Consider the following 20,327-nt stretch of genomic DNA (forward strand, 5'->3'; position numbering starts at 1 on the left):
AGAACTATTGCTCCATGTTGTGGTGGATCCTTATTTATATGCTCTTATATATAAAGTACAGCAAAAGATTTTACAGAAACTGCAAGCACCAGTGAGAGTGGAGGAGTGCAAGACAGTGGTCATCAGGACAGCTGAGAGGCAGTTCTGCAGCCTCTGCAGGAAGCTTCTAAAGATTACTATAAACTCAGCAATGAACTAAATGACACTTAACAATTTTGGAATCATACATTTCCATAGTTACTTATTCAGTTCAAACCTTTTGCTAAATGCATGGTGGTGGTCACAGAGAACCTTTTTTGAGTTCCTGCTGTGAATTCCGCAGAGGTGGAGATGCTGTGGTGGTGGTGGGGGGTAGGTCCCAAGAAGGTCCTCAGTGAAATGGACATTCAGTGGATGCAGGACCTAACATGAGTGTCTCTTTCGTTGAGCAGCTACAAGGCTTAGCGATATTCTGATTTCAGGGCATGTTTTCTTTGCAAAATAAATTCAGCTTGAATCCACGTTTCAGATGATCAAATTTATTGTAATTGGGAAATTCTGCTTTCCAGCAGAGGATGTATAAAGGATTGTGAAGAATCTAGAGGATTTACTTCTTGCAAATTCACTGACTCCATTTGCACAGCTTTAACTCTTAAGCACTTGGCTCTCTGCTGTTTCTGTTATTTTAGGTTATCTACTACAGGGAAGATCTTTCCTTCTGAAATTCCATCTGCTCTTGAAGATTTTGTCTGTGAGGCCATTCACTCCTACTTGACTCAAGTTGGCTCTTGCTCTATAATTTCAATAATTCATTGCTCAAATATGTATGCAGAAGAGAAGTGTGTATAATTGACATTCTTAAATTCTGAAAGGTCTTCAGCATCACTTCTATTTAGAAAAATCAGCAATTAAGCCCTTGCATATCCTGCATCCTGGCCTGGCTTTTGGGAAATAAATGCAAATCAGGGCTGAGCAAAAGACGTGGAGGTGTCATCCACACACCAATGGTATCCCAATTAATCTAAACACAGTTTGCAAAACAAACTAACAAACTCAATTTCTGTAGTAATCTGGGCAGAACTCATGCATCAACAACAAAGAGAATGAAAAACAACATCTTTCCATACCTGTTGTTATTTGAATATTAATTTCATCACTTTTCATATTTTCCTAAAAGCAAGGAATAAAACATAACAAAATTAGAAAATAGAAGTTGGGTGTAACTACAGCACAGTTTTCTAATTGGAATTATTTTAAGAACTTAATTTTTTTTAAATTGAAGGATTCAAATATTCCCCCAGTTTCCATTCAGTCTGGGACAGCACTGAGTGAAAACAAGAAGTATTTAATCTGAAGAGAATCAAAATCACAGATGAACAAATCCCAAATGAAATTAATTGAAATTCAGGAGCACGCTAAAGGTAAATTTGTCTGAATGGTATTAATTTCTTAGGACAAGCAAAGTCGATCACTTACAGTCATGTGAATACAACCTAGATCTCTTCCTTATAGAGTTTAATTCAGAACATGCATATAGGCTTGTTACTGCCTTGAACAAAGATGAAAAAAACTGCATAAACAGCAATAACATTTACTCACATCTTCATCTTCAGTATGAGAATTGTCATAGTCTTTCATTTGCGCCTTACTATATAGGCTTCTGAGGATCCACAAGGCTGACAGTAGTCGGTATACTGGCCTCAAAAATTGCCAAGTCAAATAAGGCAGGAAAAACTAAGCAGTGATGAGTATTTGAGGTATCTTAGAAGAGGAAGGACCACTTCAATCTCATCTCACCTATTTTTCTGTAAGGCTTGGTGTGTTGGGCTTATGAGGATCTTATTAAGTGCTGAAAACGTCTGTTCATTTTGTTATTCTAACGACTGCATAGCACAAGATGTGTATATTTTAGTTTGTGGATGACAGTTAGGCCTGTATCTACTTGGGAATCTATGAAAGTGCCATGCTCTGGTGAACCAAATGCTGGAAAGAATTGGAGAGGTAGCGTTTTTTTCCTCTTTTTGGCTACTTGCTATTTGTTGCTTTGCAGATATGGCATGTTCTTCTGGCATAAAAGGACAAAAAGTGTCACAAAAATCATAATGCTATCCTTAGCAAAAAGTTCACAGATTGAGACACTGGCATCTTGATGATAAATTAAAAAAAAGTCATCATGCTGTCATTTGAAAGCAATGTATCTAAGCAAGTGTGGCTGCAATGTAGACGCGGTTCCACTTTTATTCAAGTACTTCATGACTGTCTATTTTACCTTCCCCATTGAGTTCTTCTATAACCCCATTTGAAAGTCAGAATTGCTAGTGATAAGCATCTGTCAAACACTTTGATAGTCAGCTATTACATGTATCACAGAGCCGGCTGCCTGACAGAATGTATTCTTAATTCCCCACCTCATTCAGCTTACGTGAACAAAGTTCATTTCTCTGTAACTGATACTTGGTTTTGTGCGTGGCTTTATGGAGGGATTTTAGTAAGCTACAGGATTTTAAAACCAAAACCAAAATGAAACCAGAAATTTGTTTTGAATGCTACCAGATCCACGAAGCCACGATACCTACCTTACATAGGTTCAAAGAACTGCTCTTGTGCTCCGGAATGACCCTAATACCACGCCTCATGGTAGCAGTAGTAGAGGGCAGGGAACTAATTTTCCTGTGTGAAAGAAATTATTGAAGATCCCTGACATTCTTGTAGATACTGTTTGCTATCTGGAAATCAACATCATCCAGTGTAATAAAGCATAATAAAATAGTGCCTGAATTGATTAGACTTATTAGACTAAGGGTTGTCAGTGTTTTAGAAATTTATCCAAGTGACTAGGTAATATTTACATATTACACAGCCAGCCTTTCCTGTCAGGAGTTTTGAGCAAATTAAATACATAGCAAACCAAAATTAACAGTGGTGTTCATTCTCAAGAAGTGATGGGGAAAAAGTCAATGCCAATGGCTTGTTCTCTTTCATTTTACACAGTACTTTGCTCTGCAAGTGATTTTCAACTAATTACAGAAACTTATTTTCAATCTTTTAAGATAATGCTCAGAAACAGGATTCTGTGGAAGAATCTCAGGAAAAAAATTTGGATGTGGCCTTCAATATTTGTGTTTCTGAGTCAAGACAAGTTCTGACTGCGCTAATGAGAGGTTCTTGCCACATAACTTACACCAGTGTCACAACTGCTCTGTTTTTGACAAGAGTATCTGAATAACTGGGTTAATGTAAAACCCACATAGAATGTGTGCATCTAGGGTAGCCCACTTAGAACAATAGAATCGTAGAATAGTTTGGGTTGGAAGGGACCTTTAAAGGCCATCTAGTCCAACCCCTCTGCAATGAGGAGGGACATCTTCAACTACATCAGGCTGCCCAGAGCCCCATCCAACCTGACCTTGAATGTTTCCAGGGATGGGGCATCTACCACCTCTCTGGGCAACCTGTTCCAGTGTTTCACCACCCTCATAGTAAAGAATTTCTTCTTTATATCTAAGTCTAAATCTACCCTCTTTTAGTTTAAAACCATTACTCCTTGTCCTGCAACAGGACCTGCTAAAAAGTTTGTCCCCATCTTTCCTGTAGGCCCCCTTTAAGTACTGGAAGGCTGCTATAAGGTCTCCCTGGAGCCTTCTCTTCTCCAGGCTGAACAACCCCAACTCTCTCAGCCTTTCCTTATAGGAGAGGTGCTCCAGCCCTCTGATCTTTTTTGTGGCCCTCCTCTAGAACTGCTCCAACACGTCCGTGTATTTCCTATGCTGAGGACTCCAGAACTGGACGCAGTACTCCAGATGGGGTCTCACCAGAGTGGAGCAGAGGGGCAGAATCACCGCCCTCAACTTACTGGCTATGCTTCTTTTGATGCAGCCCAGGATACGGTTGGCTTTCTGAGCTGCGAGCACACATGGTTGGCTTATGTCCAGCTTTTCATCCACCAGTACCCCAAAGTTCTTCTTGGCAGGGCTGCTCTCAATCCCTTCATCCCCCAGCCTGTATTGATACTGGGGGTTGCCCCGACCCAGGTGCAGGACCCTGCACTTGGCTTGGTTGAACCTCATGAGGTTTACATGGGCCCGTTTCTTGAGCTTGTCCAGGTCCCCCTGGATGGCATTCTTTCCCTCAGGCATATCAACCACACCACTCAGCTTGGTGTCGTCCACAAACTTGCTGAGGGTGTACTCCATCCCATTGTCTATGTCATTGATGAAGATACTGAACAGTACTGGTCCCAGTGCAGACCCCTGAGGGACATTACTTGTCACCGATCTCCACCTGGACATTGAGCTGTTGACCACTACCCTATGGATGCGATTATCCAACCAATTCCTCATCCACTGAACAGTTCACCCATTAAATCTATATCTCTCCAATTTAGAGAGAAGGATGTTGTGGGGGACTGTGCCAAAGGTCTTTCAGAATTCCAGATAGATAACATTCATAGCTCTTCCATTTTCCACTCATGTAGTCAATCCATCATAGAAGGCCACTAGATTGGTCAGGCAGGACTTGCCCCTGGCGAAGCAATGCTGGCTGTCTCAAATCACCTCCCTGTCCCCCAAGTGCCTTAGCATAGCTTCTAGGAGGATCTGTTCCAAGATCTTCCCAGGCACGGAGGTGAGGCTGATAGGTTGGTAGTTCCCTGGGTCCTCCTTTTTACCCTTTTTAAAAATGGGTGCAATGTTTCCCTTTTTCCAGTCACTGGGGACTTAACCTGACTGACATGGCTTTTCAAATATCATGGAGAGTGTATTGGTAACTATATCAGCCATTCCCTCAGGACTCTGGGATGCATCCCATCAGGACCCATAGACTTACATATGTTCAGGTTCCTCAGGTGGTTATGAACCTGATCTTCTCTTATAGTGGGAGGAACTTGGCTCCAATAGTCCCTGCATTGTGGCCCATCCACTTCAGAGGTGTGGGGAGAGAGGTTCCCAGTGAAGACTGAGGCAAAAATGTTGTTGAGTACCTCAGCTTTCTCCTTGCCCATTGTTACCAACTTGGCAGTCTTGCTCATAAGAGGGGAATGGTATGCTTTCTTTGACCTTCCTTTTCTGGTTGACATACCTGTAGAAGCCCTTATTATTCTTTGTGTCCCTCGACAAGTTCAGCTCCAACTGTGCCTTTGCCTTCCTGACCCCATCCCTACACAACTGGGCAGCCTCCCTATGCTCTTCCCAGGATACCTGTCCCTGCTTCCACTGCCTGCGCATCTCTTTCATGCCCTTTAGTTTGACCAGGAGGTGTCGACTCAGTCATGCCGGTCTCTTGCCCTCCTTTCCTGATTTCTTACACCTGGGAATCAAGAGCTCTTGCTTGGAGCTTCTTGCTTGGAAACTGTCCTTAAAGATCTGCCAGCTCTGTTCTGCTCCCTTGTCTCTGAGGGCAGTTTCCCAGGGGGTCCTATAGTCTGACTCCTTGAAGAGCTGGAATTTTGCTTTCCTAAAATTCAGGGTCCTGACTTTAGTCTTCACCTGACTCATATACCTCAGGACTGCAAACTCCATCATTGCATGATCACTGCAGCCCAGGCTGCCTCCAATCTTGACGTCACCAATTAGCTCACTTGCCATTGGTGACCATCAGGTCCAGTATTGCATCTCCTGTGGTGGGGCTGTCTATTACCTGGCTTAAGAAGTTATACCTTCGATGCACTCCAGGAGTCTCCTGGTTTGCCTACAGCTTGCCATGCTACTTTTCCAGCAGATGTTGGGGTGGTTGAAGTCCCCCAGCAGGACAAGAGCCTGCGAGCACAATGCCTCCTGTAGCTGAAATAAGAAGGCTTCGTCAATGGGCTTCCCTTGATCAGGCAGCCTGTAGTAGACACTCTTCACACTCTATCCATTTCTTGATGTAGAGGGCAATGCCTCCGGCCCTCCTTCCTCACCTGGCCCCTCTGAACATCCTGTAGCCATTGATAGGCACACTCCAGTCATGGGATTTATCTCACCAGGTTTCAGTTATAGCAACCAGGTTGTAGCTTTCTAGTAGCATGGTGGCTTCCAGATCCTCCTGTTCGTTGTCCATGCTGTGTGCATTGGTGTAGAGGCACTTCAGCTGGGCTGTTGGCCGTGTCACGTTCTTAGAGAAACATCCATTAATTCCTTTGGGGTATTTCACTGCTGTATCTCTCTTGGCTCCAATTACATTAGGAGTCCCTGTCTCATGTCTGTGAGAATAAGTGTGCTGCAGTGTAGCCAACACGTCTCAGAGCAACAGGCTGCGGGCCCTCTCTAGCACCCCGTCCTTCTAACCGTTGCCTGTTGTCCCACAGCTTGTCACTGGCAAGCCTGATATTGCCCCCCTCCGCACTCAAGCGCACTTGAATTTGAACAGATGGCCATGACTTTGTAATTTTTCAGTGTTTGATGTTACAGACTTGCTAGCATTCTTAACGCATTGTGTGTGCGTATGTGATCACAGTCAAATATATCCAGGTACCTTCCCAATATATATAAAACATCCTAAGCCTATATTATTCAAAGTCACTGTAGGATCCTCCTGCTTAAGAATAATCAGAACTTTTCTTGATTTAAAAAAAAAAATCTATTTGTGAATTGTAATCACATCTTTAATTTATCTAGGATTTCTTAAATTAATCATTAAGCTTTTATGTCAAAAAGCAAATTTATGTTCAATTAAGTGTCACTGGTACATTTAGGTGTGTAGTAAATGCATAAGCTACTTGAAGGTTTTAAAGCAACGTAAGTCCATAAACCATCTTTATGATTCAGGAGGGCAAAAAAGCTGCCTAATTGCTTAAGACCTTAGAGCCACATAAGTATTTAAACCATACTGAGTCCTTTTGGCTACCATTGCCTTTGCATATCCATTGGAAGACAAGCACTTCTGATGTTATGTATACGTGCAATGCCTTTCTCTCAGCATGAGCATATTTGGCTAAAATTCTGTTCTCCATCCAACACTACCAACATATGCCAGCTTCTAATTTGTTTTAAGATGAAACTTGAGGCTGCACACTTCAATGAGCTTGCCTCTCCTTGTTTGCTGAGAGTATCTAATACCATGAGGACTGCATCAGGTTTAAAATAAAGAAAAAGCCTGCTGCCACACAGAGTTACCACACAGAGATAAGAATCAAAGAAGGTACACTACACAGGAAAAATAATACCTGACAAAAGCTGACTCGTGTTGAATTCATCAACAGAATTGAGACTAATGAGGTCATTTAGAGGACAAAAGGATAGCTGAGTGGAGTGGTAAAAAAGAATATATAATATGGATTGATAAGCTTTACAGAAATTTAAGGATGGGAAAGCTAATTAACTGTTTGAACTTGAACTGATTACATGCAAAGAAAATCTCAATTTAAATGAGCTATCTTGGAGAAACATTACCTCAGTTTACTACGACAAAATTCTAAATTACTGAACCTGTCCTGGGGGAAGATAAAATGCACACAGTTACCTGGAAGTGAAAGCACTATGTACAAGGAATAACATGGCATTGACTCCAGATGCTTGAAGAACTGAAGCCTGGCTGTCTTCATTAATTTTACACCTGAAAATAAAGATGTTTGCACAAGAAGTGTCATATAGGCTGCGTGTTGCTCCCAGAAAAAGTTGCAGACTTTATTTGTAAGCTAAAAAATTAAACATTTCCTTTCCCAGAATGTATGTCACCTAAAAGTTTTCGACACAGTTTTTCAGAATGAGTTAATCACTTCTGATGGATTAATGTCAGTGAAGGAAGAGTAGGTACAGAATGTGCCTGTGCCAGGAAAAACAGGAACCTGATGGAATGATGAACACTTCATTCAGCCAAATATTTTCTTGAGAATTAGTATTTCAGAGAAAAGTGAATTAACATGTTGAAGTTAACTACCTAAGTTAATGTTAGAAAAGTACCTTGTTCCTGGCATTTAAGCCAGTCATATGAACCCTGGGTAAAATATTCTACTTAAAAAGCATTGATTTCCCTGTCTTCCATGCATTCACATGAATTGGTTCCCTCATATATCAGGAGGCAAAAGCAAAGGATGAGACAGAGCCAGAACTGCAATTAAGTTTTGATTATTTCCCGTGGTACAGAAAAACTCAGCTCGCTTTCTCACAAACATGCCAATTTTACACATGAAAGATGCTGTGAAACTATTGGGTAGGATAGATAAATATTGACTTTGTACAGTGTTAAAAGGCATGTATTCCATCACCAACACAGAAATACTGCTGTGCTGCTCCACTCAGTCTAACCAGACATGTTGTCATTGTTCGCTTTCCTGATGTAGCAGCTTAATCCACATGAGAATGTCTGGAACCATGCTACACTCCCTTTTTGTCGCTTTCTGTGAAAGGTTTTTACTCCCAAACCTCCAAAATCACTTCAGATTTCTCCTTGTTGAATGTGAATTCTAGTCTTCTAGGTATAGACAATGATGCTGATAACAGTATATTTGCCATTATCATCCATCAAAGTGGCATTATTTCCAGATGTCCTCCCAAACATGAAACCTCCAAAATAACGATGGTTCTACAGCTCAGTAGCAGCCTCTAGTCGATGACAGAGTGACTTACGTAGTGAGAGTTTCGTTCAGCAGCAGTGCTGAGTTATGTTAAAACACTATTCTTAGTTACATCGTCCCTTTCCCAAATGAATCTCTGTCTTAATCACTTCTCCTACCTGCAATGTCAGGACTAGCTAGCAGAGTAATTTGCAGTGGGAGGGAGGGGGGGCAGATAAATTGCTACTTTAACTCTTGCTTGTCCATCACCCTTTACAGTTCAGTGTCTTAGAATTTCCAGTATGCCATTTGAAAAGTTTGTATGAAATACTGGAGATCAAAATGCCTCCATGAAAGCAATACTTACAGGCATCTCACAGAAGCAGATTCAAAGTCCCACAAAATTATTGCACCATCTGCACTTCCTGTAGCTATCAAACTGCATCCTTCTACTTTTAAAACATCAAAACACTTGATTTCCACAGAAGGTACAAAAGTCTACAAAGAACATTAAAAAAATTTGAGTAGGAGCAATGTGAACACTAGAGAGTGAAATGTTTAACTGTTAATGTAATAAGATGCCTAAATTGTCAATGTCTACAGCAACTGCATATGGAATGCTATTCTAATAGTATTCTATTTGAGCTACACAGAAGCACCAGAAGCAGGGAGTGATAGTACTGGGAGAGTCCCTGCTGCAGAGGACAGGGCCCTCCATCTGCCAACCTGACCTGCTATCTGTGGCACAGTTGCAATTAGATTGTGTAAAAACAGCTGTAAGAACTGAAGATTAATCAGAAGTAGGTATCTATAGAAATACTCTAATCAGGTGAAAGGAATAAGTCACTGAACAGAGATATAATGACCTTTCCATAAACATCATCCAGATATGTTACAAAGTTAGTGAAATTATATAAACCAAAACTGAAGTCTCATGGACTATTCAAATTAAACTGGTCAGCAATTGAAACATAAATTTGGCATCTTATTTTACCAAAGCAGTAAGAAGAGAAAATGGAATCACTTTAACACCCAGCTTGATCTTTATGTGCCACTATTACTGAAGGTCAGTCTATCTATAGTAATGAAACAGCGTTTCATTTCTAGAATAATTCATAGGAGAACCTCAACTAACTATTTGGTGGAGGAATGTGAAGTGTGTATTCAGAGCAGCTGCTTAATCATGGCGACAGCCATGCAATGGATTGTTAGGCAGATATAGCCCTTAGAAACCATCACCTTTTACATGATTTATTTTAGACCTTCAGTGTACTGAAAAGTTTGGAACACTTATTTGGTTTTTATCCTGTCATTCAAACATTAAATCCTTGAGGGCACAGTAAACATTTTAGTTCCTAATCTTCTGTAAATGATGTGGAACTTTGAAGTGTTTCTCACCTCTGTATCAGTCCTTGGAGAACTGGTGTCAGGCAGCAGCTGAATATCCGGAAAAAATTCATGTGTTTGTAAAGTGTCAGGCTTCAATGAGAGAGACACAACTGGATTCCTTCGTGGAAATGACACTGACTCAGGAAGCATCCATGTGACATACAGATATGATTGAACCGAGTTACCCTATTAAAATAATTGACTTAATGAAAGAGGAACAAAAGGATTTCTCTATTCATAAGAAAATTATCAGCAAGTGTGTCCCAAAAGCTTGTTTCTGTGCCAAACTACAAAAACCATTACAGACTTCACCTAGCATGTGCCTACACTGCAAACTGAAGTGGCAGAGATATTCCAGCTCACTTTAAATTACCTGCTGTTACATTAGAAGCTGTCCAGCTGTGGAGTTCAGAACTTCTGATTTTGTGCGGTTTAACTATCCTCTTAAAGTCTCTTTAGTTACACCTGCTTATTTTATTAACATTGCTAGTCTCCAGTTCATATCTACCACACCAGCAAAACTGGTGGTTTTTCCAGTTGCGTGAGAAGAACAAGCCATGGTTCAGCCATGGCCCCAAGTCACTGATTCCTTCCCATTGTGCCTAGAGGTGACTGGGAGTTACCTTGATAGTTTTTGCGCCTGTAACAAGTTCACTTCAGTATCTAGTTTCTGCTTTAACCTCAATATTTCCGTCCATTTTGGGAATTGGTACTGAAACAGTATTAATGTACTTAGGTTTGTATAGACTTGGAGGAGATTCAACTCTTTACCAGCCTGTTTGTCAAGGGATACATTTACATTTCATAAATGGTTTAACATTTTCAGTAGTAACACTGGGGGGCAACTGGTGTGATGTACTATTTCAGAAAAATCTGAATATCAAATAAACAGCTGTCTATAAAACAGCTATTTATTTGCAGGAGGCTTAAAAGTAATAAATTATTTACCAAGATGAGAACTTCTATGTTTTTATCCCCTAATGTATCATCTGTCTAATAAAATTTATTACTTCTCCCCACAAACTTTGTTCCCTTGCACATAGTAGCTTTAAAGTTTTATAAGAAAAATTTTGTCCCAAGTAAAACATTCCAATTTGAGGAAGAAAATTCTAACCAGTCTCAGCTGCTGGTGACCCAGAAACTCTATAAACATGGTAAACACTCTCTATAATAACAACAGTAATATGTTAAAGCTTTTACCTTAAAAGATCTATAACTACTGAAACCTTGATCACAAACAGAAAAACATTCATGTGCCATTATAGTAAATGCATGGAAAGAAATTATCAGAATGCTGGAAACCAGCAATGGACTAATGAACATATAAACACGTAGACAGTAAAGCAGAAAGCTAATTGGATGACATGCAGAAAATGGATTGTTCCTTGACAGCTTCTAAAATTTTGTCTACTAATCAATGAAAAAGTCTTATTTTATCTTGAAAATTAGGAGCTACCAAATGAAAACAGAAAAAAAATAATATAATTATATAAGTATATTTGAAAAACCTGAATGATTTTCATTTTCCCACTCTGCTCCAAAACAAGAAGTGCATGTTGACTCTCATCAGCCTGCAGATAAACTATCTTCAGCAGACGACACTCATCTTTGCTGTGCTGGGCCAAAGGCAAGGCTTTAACTTCCTGCCCACTTTCAAACTCCCAAATTTTCACAGTTCCTACACAAGGATAAGAAAGATAAACAGAAGGGAATTAAATTTCAGCAATAACCTGTGCTTCAAAGTCAGAAATTTGAACTGGATAAGACAGGGAAAGGAGAAGAAAAAAGAAAATCCAATTGAAGATTCAGAGCCAGGTCACTGATCTTTCAAAAGCTGTAACAGGAAAGCACCCTTAGGGACACAAAACTTACCAGAAAACACCTTCACCACTAGTACCACCATTTTCCCATCTTTTTCCATGTCAGTTTTATGCTGCAGCTCAAAGGATAAAAGACTATCAGCCTATCTCACACCTATTTCTGGACTAACGCCATCAGAGAGTAAGCAGAGTGGTGGGGCAGTCAGGCAGAAGACTTCAGGTTCTGAGCTACAGCAAGGAGCAGAGGGACCTGGTTGCTGGACTTGTCCCACAAAGTTAGTGAGGAGAAGGAGCTAAAGCATTATCTTAAGTGAAGCAGTTACTACATATGGCTCCACATTTGTAAGACTTGATAGCATTCACCTTCTGTCATGCTCTTGAGATCCATAAAGGGCAGAGTCTCTGCTCCCAAGTATAAATAAGAAACATTAGCCAGAATGCTGTGTGGAAAAGGTCATCTCCTCTTTATGTGAGGTAGCTTTCACATATTTCATATATTTTAATAGTTCAGGTATGTACTCTTGAACATTTGAACGTAAGAAGAATTATTCAGCCATGTTAACAGATTACAAAATTATCAAAGTTTGGTGCAGAATTCAGTGTGGCTCTTGTGTATTGGAGAGGTCTTCTCACTTTACCTAAAACGGATGCACCTGTTATAACACAAGCAAAAAGTTCAGGAAACCAGTAGCTGTATATATTCTAGTGTTCAGTGCCTGCAGACACTATAAAATTGAGCTTAGATACTATAAAATTGAAAAACTACCTTTCTCCATCTGTGGCCATTTAGTTACAGTGTGGTACACAGATCGAGGTCCTAAGTCCCATAAGGAATCATCTTTTCAGACCAAGAGCTTTGCAAATAGTCTTCCATAGAGCAATAGGCTAGCAAAGTACCAGAGCTCAAGCAGCCAAGAATAACCTTTCTATGAATCACCTATCAAATAAAACCCAACCAAGACAAACCTCCCCCCTGCTGCCTTTTTCAGCTGTGCATTCCTTTCTGTGTATACTTCCTCCTGTCTTGAAAGAAAGCCAAAAGTCATTCTTCTGTCACTCAGAGAGTCAAGGCAGAGTCCTTAACACATGTCATTTTAAATAAATGTATTAAAAATGTGGTAATTATTTAATTGCTTTACCATCACATGCCCCAGTAGCAAGATAAAAACCATTTATTTCAATGGCCGCACAGGTCACTTCAATATTCAGCCCATGCGCGTCTTCAATCTGGTATATTTGATATCCTGTTTCTAGGTCCCAGACCTGAAAAAATAAGATGGTAATTATTTGTACTACAACCTCTAAAAAACTCATCACATAATGTGTTCTAGTGTAATTGGAGAAAGACAAATACTTCCAAGAGCAAATTTTCACATCCCATGAAATAGGTTCTCTGTTACAACAGCACATTACCATGTTCTTTTACTGAAATACCAGTGTAATTTCCCTGAAAATGTCCCTCTCCCCAGAGAAGCAATTCTAGCAAGGGGAGGCTCTATTTAGTATGTTATAAGAAAGACCCTTGTTAAGTCAGGGAGACTGTTGTTAAACATAATAAGTTTTTAGAGTGCAAAAGCAAGGAAATCTAAATAAAAGAATGGTTAGAGCTATAATTTCTATGCTGAATATCAAAACGAGGCTTTTCAAAAACACTTGGTCCCAAAATGTAGGAACAACGATATCTGATCATTATCTAATCCTTTTGGGAATTTAAACAGTGCCTTATAATGAAGTACCAGTACAAAGTTTGGTTGCTGTAGTGGAATAGCTCAGATTCAACTGGATTTATGAAGTAGCCACTTATGTCATATGCACTGTCTGCAGCACCAAGTGCCCCAAACTATCTTGTAATTGCAATGGCGTTGTAGCCGCTACGGTCTAAGGAAGGTAGGGTTTACAGTGAGAAATAACATCTTTACCAAGTATATAAAATGAACAAACCTTTACACAAACAAGGCTTTCTCCACAGGAATAGCATGCATCGCCAGCTGGCCCAATAAGAGATGCTACCTCTCCCTACAAATCTTGCCATCTAACCCCATCAAGAGTTAATGAAAACTGCAGGTCCTTGGTACCTCTGATGATCATTGTCACACTGTTAATTACACCAGTAATGATTCATTTTATTAATCTGTGGGTTTTCTGACACTTGCACGGCAACTATTTTTTAGTGGTTCAAATGCAAATGGTAAAGTTAACAGGCAAATTGAATCTTTTCATTCATGTTTCAACACAAATAGAGCTGTGATAAAAAGTGTTAAAAGTGATCTTCACCACTTTATTTTTCTTGTTAACTGGCTATCATATTCAACACTTCTCCCTCACTGTATGAAATCCTTAAGGCTCAGAACAACATGTTCTTGGAAATTATTTGAATGAGAAAAGGATCTACAGAAGGTCAGAAAATTGGCTTCAGAACTGCTAGACAAATAGAAGCAGATCAGAGAAAAGAGTAAGTGAAACAGGAGGATAAAAAGTCAGAGTTTATAGTTGAGGCACACTGTATGTGCCAATGAAACTTTTAAATTTTAGTGAAGGAAGGCAGCATTTTTTTTCACAGTCCTGTTTTTACAAAGTCACTTTTTTCATGTTTTATACCAATCCATAGAATGTCTACAGTACACATTTATATTCTACTAAGCTTACTGGAACTCAATCACTTCCTAAACCTTAAAGAGAAGCTTATTAGATATGCCTTCTGAATTGAAGAATAATGTGTAATTGTGCTTGCATGAGCTGCTGATTGAATGTACAGTTTGACATCATGGCAGTTAAAATTTTCCATTATAACTACTAAATAGCCAATGGACTTCCACTACTATCGCATTACTTGCAAGAATCCATTGCAGGAACAGGTGAAGTGTACCTGTTCAGCCAAAGGAAATAAAATTACAACTAAATCCAGCACCTCTGAAGCTTGCTCAATCTGCCTGGTGCTTGCAGTGCAATTATGTCAGTGCAGGTCAGGGAAGTAGTTTTCTGACAAAAGTAATGCTGCTGAGCCGAAACAGCTTATTCATCATGGCTACCGCTTCCCTGGAGAATTTGAGCACAAAAATAGCCAGAAAACCAACACTTTGAATGATAAACACTAATCGCTTACCTAATTACCCAGTAACTTACTTGTAACAAAAAAGCTGAAACTTCTATTTTTCAGTTTAAATGATGACAACTTACACTCACCTTCAGTATTGACTCAGAGCAGATAGTGAGAATCTGGTGAAAAACCGTGTTGTAAATCAGAACACTGATGCTTTTCTCATGTGTCTGTGGCACATGTCTTGTGTCTTGTATCATATGAGTTAGGGGATAAATATCAATGACAGCTGAACCTGCACAGAGTGAGAGAAGTGAGAATATACAGATTTCGTGTATAGTAGCAGTTACTTTCCCTGGATACAAAAAGATTTATGTAAACCGTAGGGTTAATTTGAGTTCTTCTGAAGAGGATAAGGAATATTGTCTATTTCTAGAGAATATCTGTTCTCTAAACCAGAAAACATTCACACGTGCTCCCCACAAAGCACCAATTAAACAATGGCTAAGTATTTACCTGCCTTAAACAACCAGCTGCCCACCTTTGATGGGGTTGATACTGTGACTCCAAATCATTAGGAGCATAAATCCTCCAGTCCCAGAGTGGGTTGACATGGAATGGAATGAACCCAAATAAATAAAATTCTAATTGGCAGATATATCATTAAAATAAATTCTGGTATCCACTTTCTTAGAGATAAAGCAATTCTATCTGCAGACAATGATGATGTCCTTCCAGTATCTTCCTTTATATGCCACTGCAGGTCTGAATGGTGTTTTCTAGACACCTTCTAGTGCTCTCGGATCAGAAGGTTTGAAAAGACAGAGAGGCAGATGGGGAAGACAAGACAAAAGAAAGGACAAGGTTTTTACAACGCAGGCTCAGAAGCCAGACTACACATGCAGCCTATTTCAGTTCCAGTATTACTACGGTTCTACCAGTAGAGGAGCACCAGTCATCAGCAAGTAGCAGCAAAGGACGACTTGGCATAACTCCAGGCATAGAGGCCAGCAGCTTGGAAAAGGCACAGAAGGAAAGCTGTGGTGGTATTCAAATGAAGCATGAAGGTGAGCCGTGATCTACGGATGTTAGTGAACTAATAACTGAAAATCTCCTCTGTACAATCAGGTACATAGCAATGAGAATTCATCATCCACATATAGCCTCAGTCTCTTGCCCTCTTCAGGGACAAGGAGACCTTCACTTAGCCTTTTAATCAAATCATTAACAGAGACCAGGACCAGATTTTTACAGATATTTACTCCAATCATTGTTTATTAGGGTAAAGTTACCTCATTTTGTCAAGGTATTACATTTATCCACGTAAAATCCCTATGTTACTAAGCCTTGAAAATCTCACTAACTTAAATTTGAATGGAAGATCATATCTGTATCCTTTAATGATTAAAAATCTTCACAAAACTAGACTGATTAATATTCTGGGTATTTTTTAAATAAGACCTAGAAGCTGAAGTTTCTTAAGCTTTGCAGTGCTTACCAAATGCCTAAATACATATAACAATGTGTGGACTCTAGTTCAATGTATATATTTAGGCTTCTAAAACAGGTTTATTGGCACAAAGATTCAGCAGAAATTACCAGGTCACTGAAAACAAAATGTTTCACATTCATCTTCTTAGATTTAACAAGTTTTTCAAGCTTTGTGCCTTGTTCCTAAACCAAGGACAGAAAAAACTGTCTCCAAAGACAATGACCTTATTTGCTTGGTATGTCTCAGGCCTCTATAGCCCCAGAACAGGTTCAAAGATGGTTTTTTTCAGCGACTATATCTCTGGGGCAGACAAACGCTGCCAGTTTCCAGAGTCTCTGCCTTAGATACAGATGGCTTACATCCTCAGTGACGCCGGTGAAGCTCTGGTCCCTCAAAGGTACCAGGCCCCTGCTACAGAGTCAGATAACAGAGCCCAAAAACCTCAGATGAGTTCCCACAATATTTTATTCCCGATCAATCGTCCAGTGTGACTGTTGGCACCACAGACTGTGTGTCTCTCTACACTTGTGAGAGCTCCACAGAGATTATACTTTGATCTCCAAATGGGAGGAGGGTGTTAGAGGAATCATCAGGGGAAGATCAGCAACCTAGTAGCTTTCAAGAAATGACAAAGCTACAGCACAATATCCGTAGTTTAATTTTTCTAAGGAAGGGTCACCTTGCTTTTCTCATTTCCTCTGGTTCCTGTTGTTAATTCCCATGCTGCATATTTTCATGCATACTTCTATATTGAAATTAGCACCTTAATTAGTCTTAATGTCCAAATACTCTTACCTCCCAGTATTCTGTGCATCTCATATACCTTATTCCTGTACTCAACTTCAGGTGTATGTAATCATAAAGGAAATCGCATTCTAGGAGAACGGGCATGGATGCTCTCACATATCAACTGCAGTAACATACCAGTGATAAGTGTACCACGATCATCGTCAAATACCATGGCAATGGTCTCTATCTCTTCAGGACTCCCTTGATTATCATGGAAGACCTGCAGCAGTGAAAGGGTCTGTATATCCCACACTCTAAATATCTAGAGGGAGAGAGAGGGGAGAAAATGTAGGACTGTATCATGTATTGCATTGGATTTTCAACTACTTTTTGTTTCTATGACAGTAATATTATAGCCTCCAATGAAAATCACATTGTTAAGCATGGTACATCCCCAGATAAGCAAGGCAAATACCAAAGGCATCTGTATCCCCATTTTACTAAGAATAAAAGGCACAGAAAGGCTGTTTTGTAATCTTGACCTGACAAGTCCACCTTGGAACCAGATCTCCCAAGAACTTGTTCTACTCCTTAATGACAAGATGACTCCATTGTGTCATATTTTTCAGTCACATATAGATAAATCCCAAGGGTTTAAAAACTTGTATTTGAACTGGACTATTAAACAGTGTGCAACAATATAAAGATAAATTTCATAGGGTTCTAGATAAAGGAATTTCTGAAATCTTTGATTGACCACAGATGTTGGAGCAAATCAGGATCAGGACATACTGCAGAAGGATCATTTTTATGCATATATAGTTCTTTTGCTCTCCATAAGCAAATGCTATCAATCACAGTCGGGGTACTATCCTGTAAGGAATACTAGACATATTAGATACCTTTGTTCTTACTTTTGGTTTCAACGTAAAACACAGCACTTGCTTTAAACTCTGGAATTCCTCACCAATAATTATACTTTAACAACACTTATTCATCTTGCCTGATCAAAAGCTGTGTTGAACTTACTGCTATCCTATGCAAACTGCTCTTAATCCTGCAAGACATCATGATATAATTTCACAGATCCCATGGCTTTTAGTATTGTGTATTTCCCTGCAAGATAATCTTGCTACGTTCTCAAAAGTTATTCTGTCATCACATCTACCTGCAATTCTTATTCAGCTGCCAAAACTGTAGTGAGTTTTATATAGGTATCTGTGCAAGTTATTTGTATTTTTTCAATTGTGTTATGAAAAGGCGGGGCTGCATTTTTAATTGGGATTTTAACACAAAGACACATGTTGGTACAATGCTCCCATTGGTACTGGAAGTGCTGTGGGCATTTACAAAAGTCATTGAATCTTTGGCTGAAATGCTCCATAAAATGTAAGTCCATAAACCACATCAGCACAAGCCCATGAAATATTCAACTGAATTTGATAACAGAGCTGTGTCTCAGACAGAAATATAACATGAATAATTCTGCTTCCTGTGCTATAGTCCCTATAGGTCTTCCTCTCTCAGCTGTTCCTTATTCTTAACTTTGTCACTTAGTGGCTTTTCTTAGGTGATCTTGATGCAGTTAGTCAAATTCTAACTTCATAGTCCTGTCCAGGAAGGATGAAGCAGACACCCTCTCCTGACTGGGGCTGGGTGGCTGTTTCTCTAAAAGAACAATAATATGGGGTAATCTAATGAGGAAAAAAAATAAAAATCCTAGGAAATAAGCAAGGGAAATCCACCGCCATTTCTTTGATTCATCCCAGCATCTCCTGTACGGTGATAAACATTATGGTAAAGGTAGGTCCAAGTCAAAAGATGTCTGTAGCAGACAGCTTGGGTGCAGATTCTTGCATTATATTCCTGAAAACCTACTTAATACACCCACAGGTAAAAGAAGCTGTCCATTAGCTTGCCTGTTGTGGAAAGACAGTCCAGTAAGCCTCTTGAAACCCACCTAAACAGCTGTGCATAACAGATGGGCATTGTAACAGAAAAAGAGGCAAGTGGAATTGGGATGGCAAGACTGGAAGTTCAATTGGAAATTACATTTTTTTTGTTTCTGACTGATGTTTTAGATAGCACAATGACTGGCACCTTAGAAAAAAGAGATTAGACAGAACAAAGAATGTAGAGCTCTATTCAGCACTTTCATATAATTTTGTATAAGTTTTAATGACATAAGCTACTTGCTAAAGCCATTAACACGTGTAACTAGAAGTGCTAGAAACTACTGTCTGGTGTGTAACTCAAATTCAGCACAGTCAGTGTGTTATCGACCTAGAAATGCTGGTGACTGGTAGAAGAAAGATGGATTAAATTATCATTAAATACATTTGATTTGCAAACTAATTTCTTTTAGCTCATCTTGCCTAACACCAAGCTAGAAACCTGACAGGAAGAACTCTGAGGAAAAACCAAGAACATGACATCTGTTAACCTCATAAAGGAAACAGTTACAATGAAGTTCACTGCTGAAAACTCAGAAAACTCACTTCCGTAACATTACTCTCCTTTTAATAGAAAAATCTTTGAAAACCTAAACCAGCCCTGAGAAATACTTTGTCTGCAAATTTGGGATTGCATTATTTTACTTCTGAAGAATACCACTTGTATCTGTCCATTTGATCACAGAAAAGCTTTTTTTTTAATATATATAACTACTTCAGGGAAAATTTTTGTTTTACACCTATAAACAGAAAAAGTAAGTGGTCTTCCAAAAGACACACAGCAAATCATAGTCTGAAACATAACCCACAAGTTTTGATGATTTCCGCTTTCCTCACCATAGCTCATTCCCTTCTTCATTTTGAAATGTATTTAGTTTTCTGTTGAAGAGAGCATGTGCCCATTATAATTCATAGGCAGCATGTCGTGTCCTTAAAAATGCTTTTGATAATGAGGAATACTTTTGTGCATATGTTCATGGTACGAAAAGTTGATTGCAATTGCCAGGAATGATTTATTCCAAAGAAACATGCTATACAATTAAGAATGATTGTTTATTACTCTGAATGTTATAAAATACTGAAGTATATCTGTTTTTTTCACCTAAAAATGGATCTCAGCATGGAAAAAACACCATTGCTAAAAAATCCCAACCAAACAGAAGACTGTTCACTCTTTGCAGAATAAAAATAAGGGAGACAATAATGGATGGAAATTATTCAGGGAGATACACAGATTTTGAGATTATTGTAATTTCCATCAGCATCCTGATTTTAAAGGAAGTTACAGAGGATCCAGCAAAATTCTGAAAAGGAAGGGAAGAAAAGAAAGAGATACACTGATCAATGTAAACACAGATCACCTGTGGCATCAGAGAGAAGTTCACAAATGAGTGTTTCAGAATTTTAAGTAGAAAGAAAATTTCTCATGAATATCTTGTTTGTTTTCAGGAAAACTCAA

At 39.2% G+C, this 20,327-nt stretch overlaps 1 protein-coding gene across 1 annotated transcript in view; it reads right to left on the bottom strand.

Annotated features, from left to right (window-relative positions):
- WDR64 (WD repeat domain 64) overlaps positions 1-20,327 on the bottom strand; it is a 73,707-nt gene that overhangs the window by 9,334 nt on the left and 44,046 nt on the right. Inside the window, exons 11-19 of the mRNA XM_074579360.1 lie at positions 17,112-17,238; positions 14,842-14,990; positions 12,798-12,921; positions 11,347-11,516; positions 9,848-10,024; positions 8,817-8,947; positions 7,417-7,509; positions 2,556-2,649; positions 1,107-1,149 (exon numbers count right to left, since the gene is read on the bottom strand). Of these exons, the coding sequence (XP_074435461.1) occupies positions 1,107-1,149; positions 2,556-2,649; positions 7,417-7,509; positions 8,817-8,947; positions 9,848-10,024; positions 11,347-11,516; positions 12,798-12,921; positions 14,842-14,990; positions 17,112-17,238 (1,108 nt within the window). The remainder of the gene's footprint in view (positions 1-1,106; positions 1,150-2,555; positions 2,650-7,416; positions 7,510-8,816; positions 8,948-9,847; positions 10,025-11,346; positions 11,517-12,797; positions 12,922-14,841; positions 14,991-17,111; positions 17,239-20,327) is intronic.

Source organism: Larus michahellis, chromosome 3 (genome assembly GCF_964199755.1).
Source record: "Larus michahellis chromosome 3, bLarMic1.1, whole genome shotgun sequence".
NCBI classification, from domain to species: domain Eukaryota; kingdom Metazoa; phylum Chordata; class Aves; order Charadriiformes; family Laridae; genus Larus; species Larus michahellis.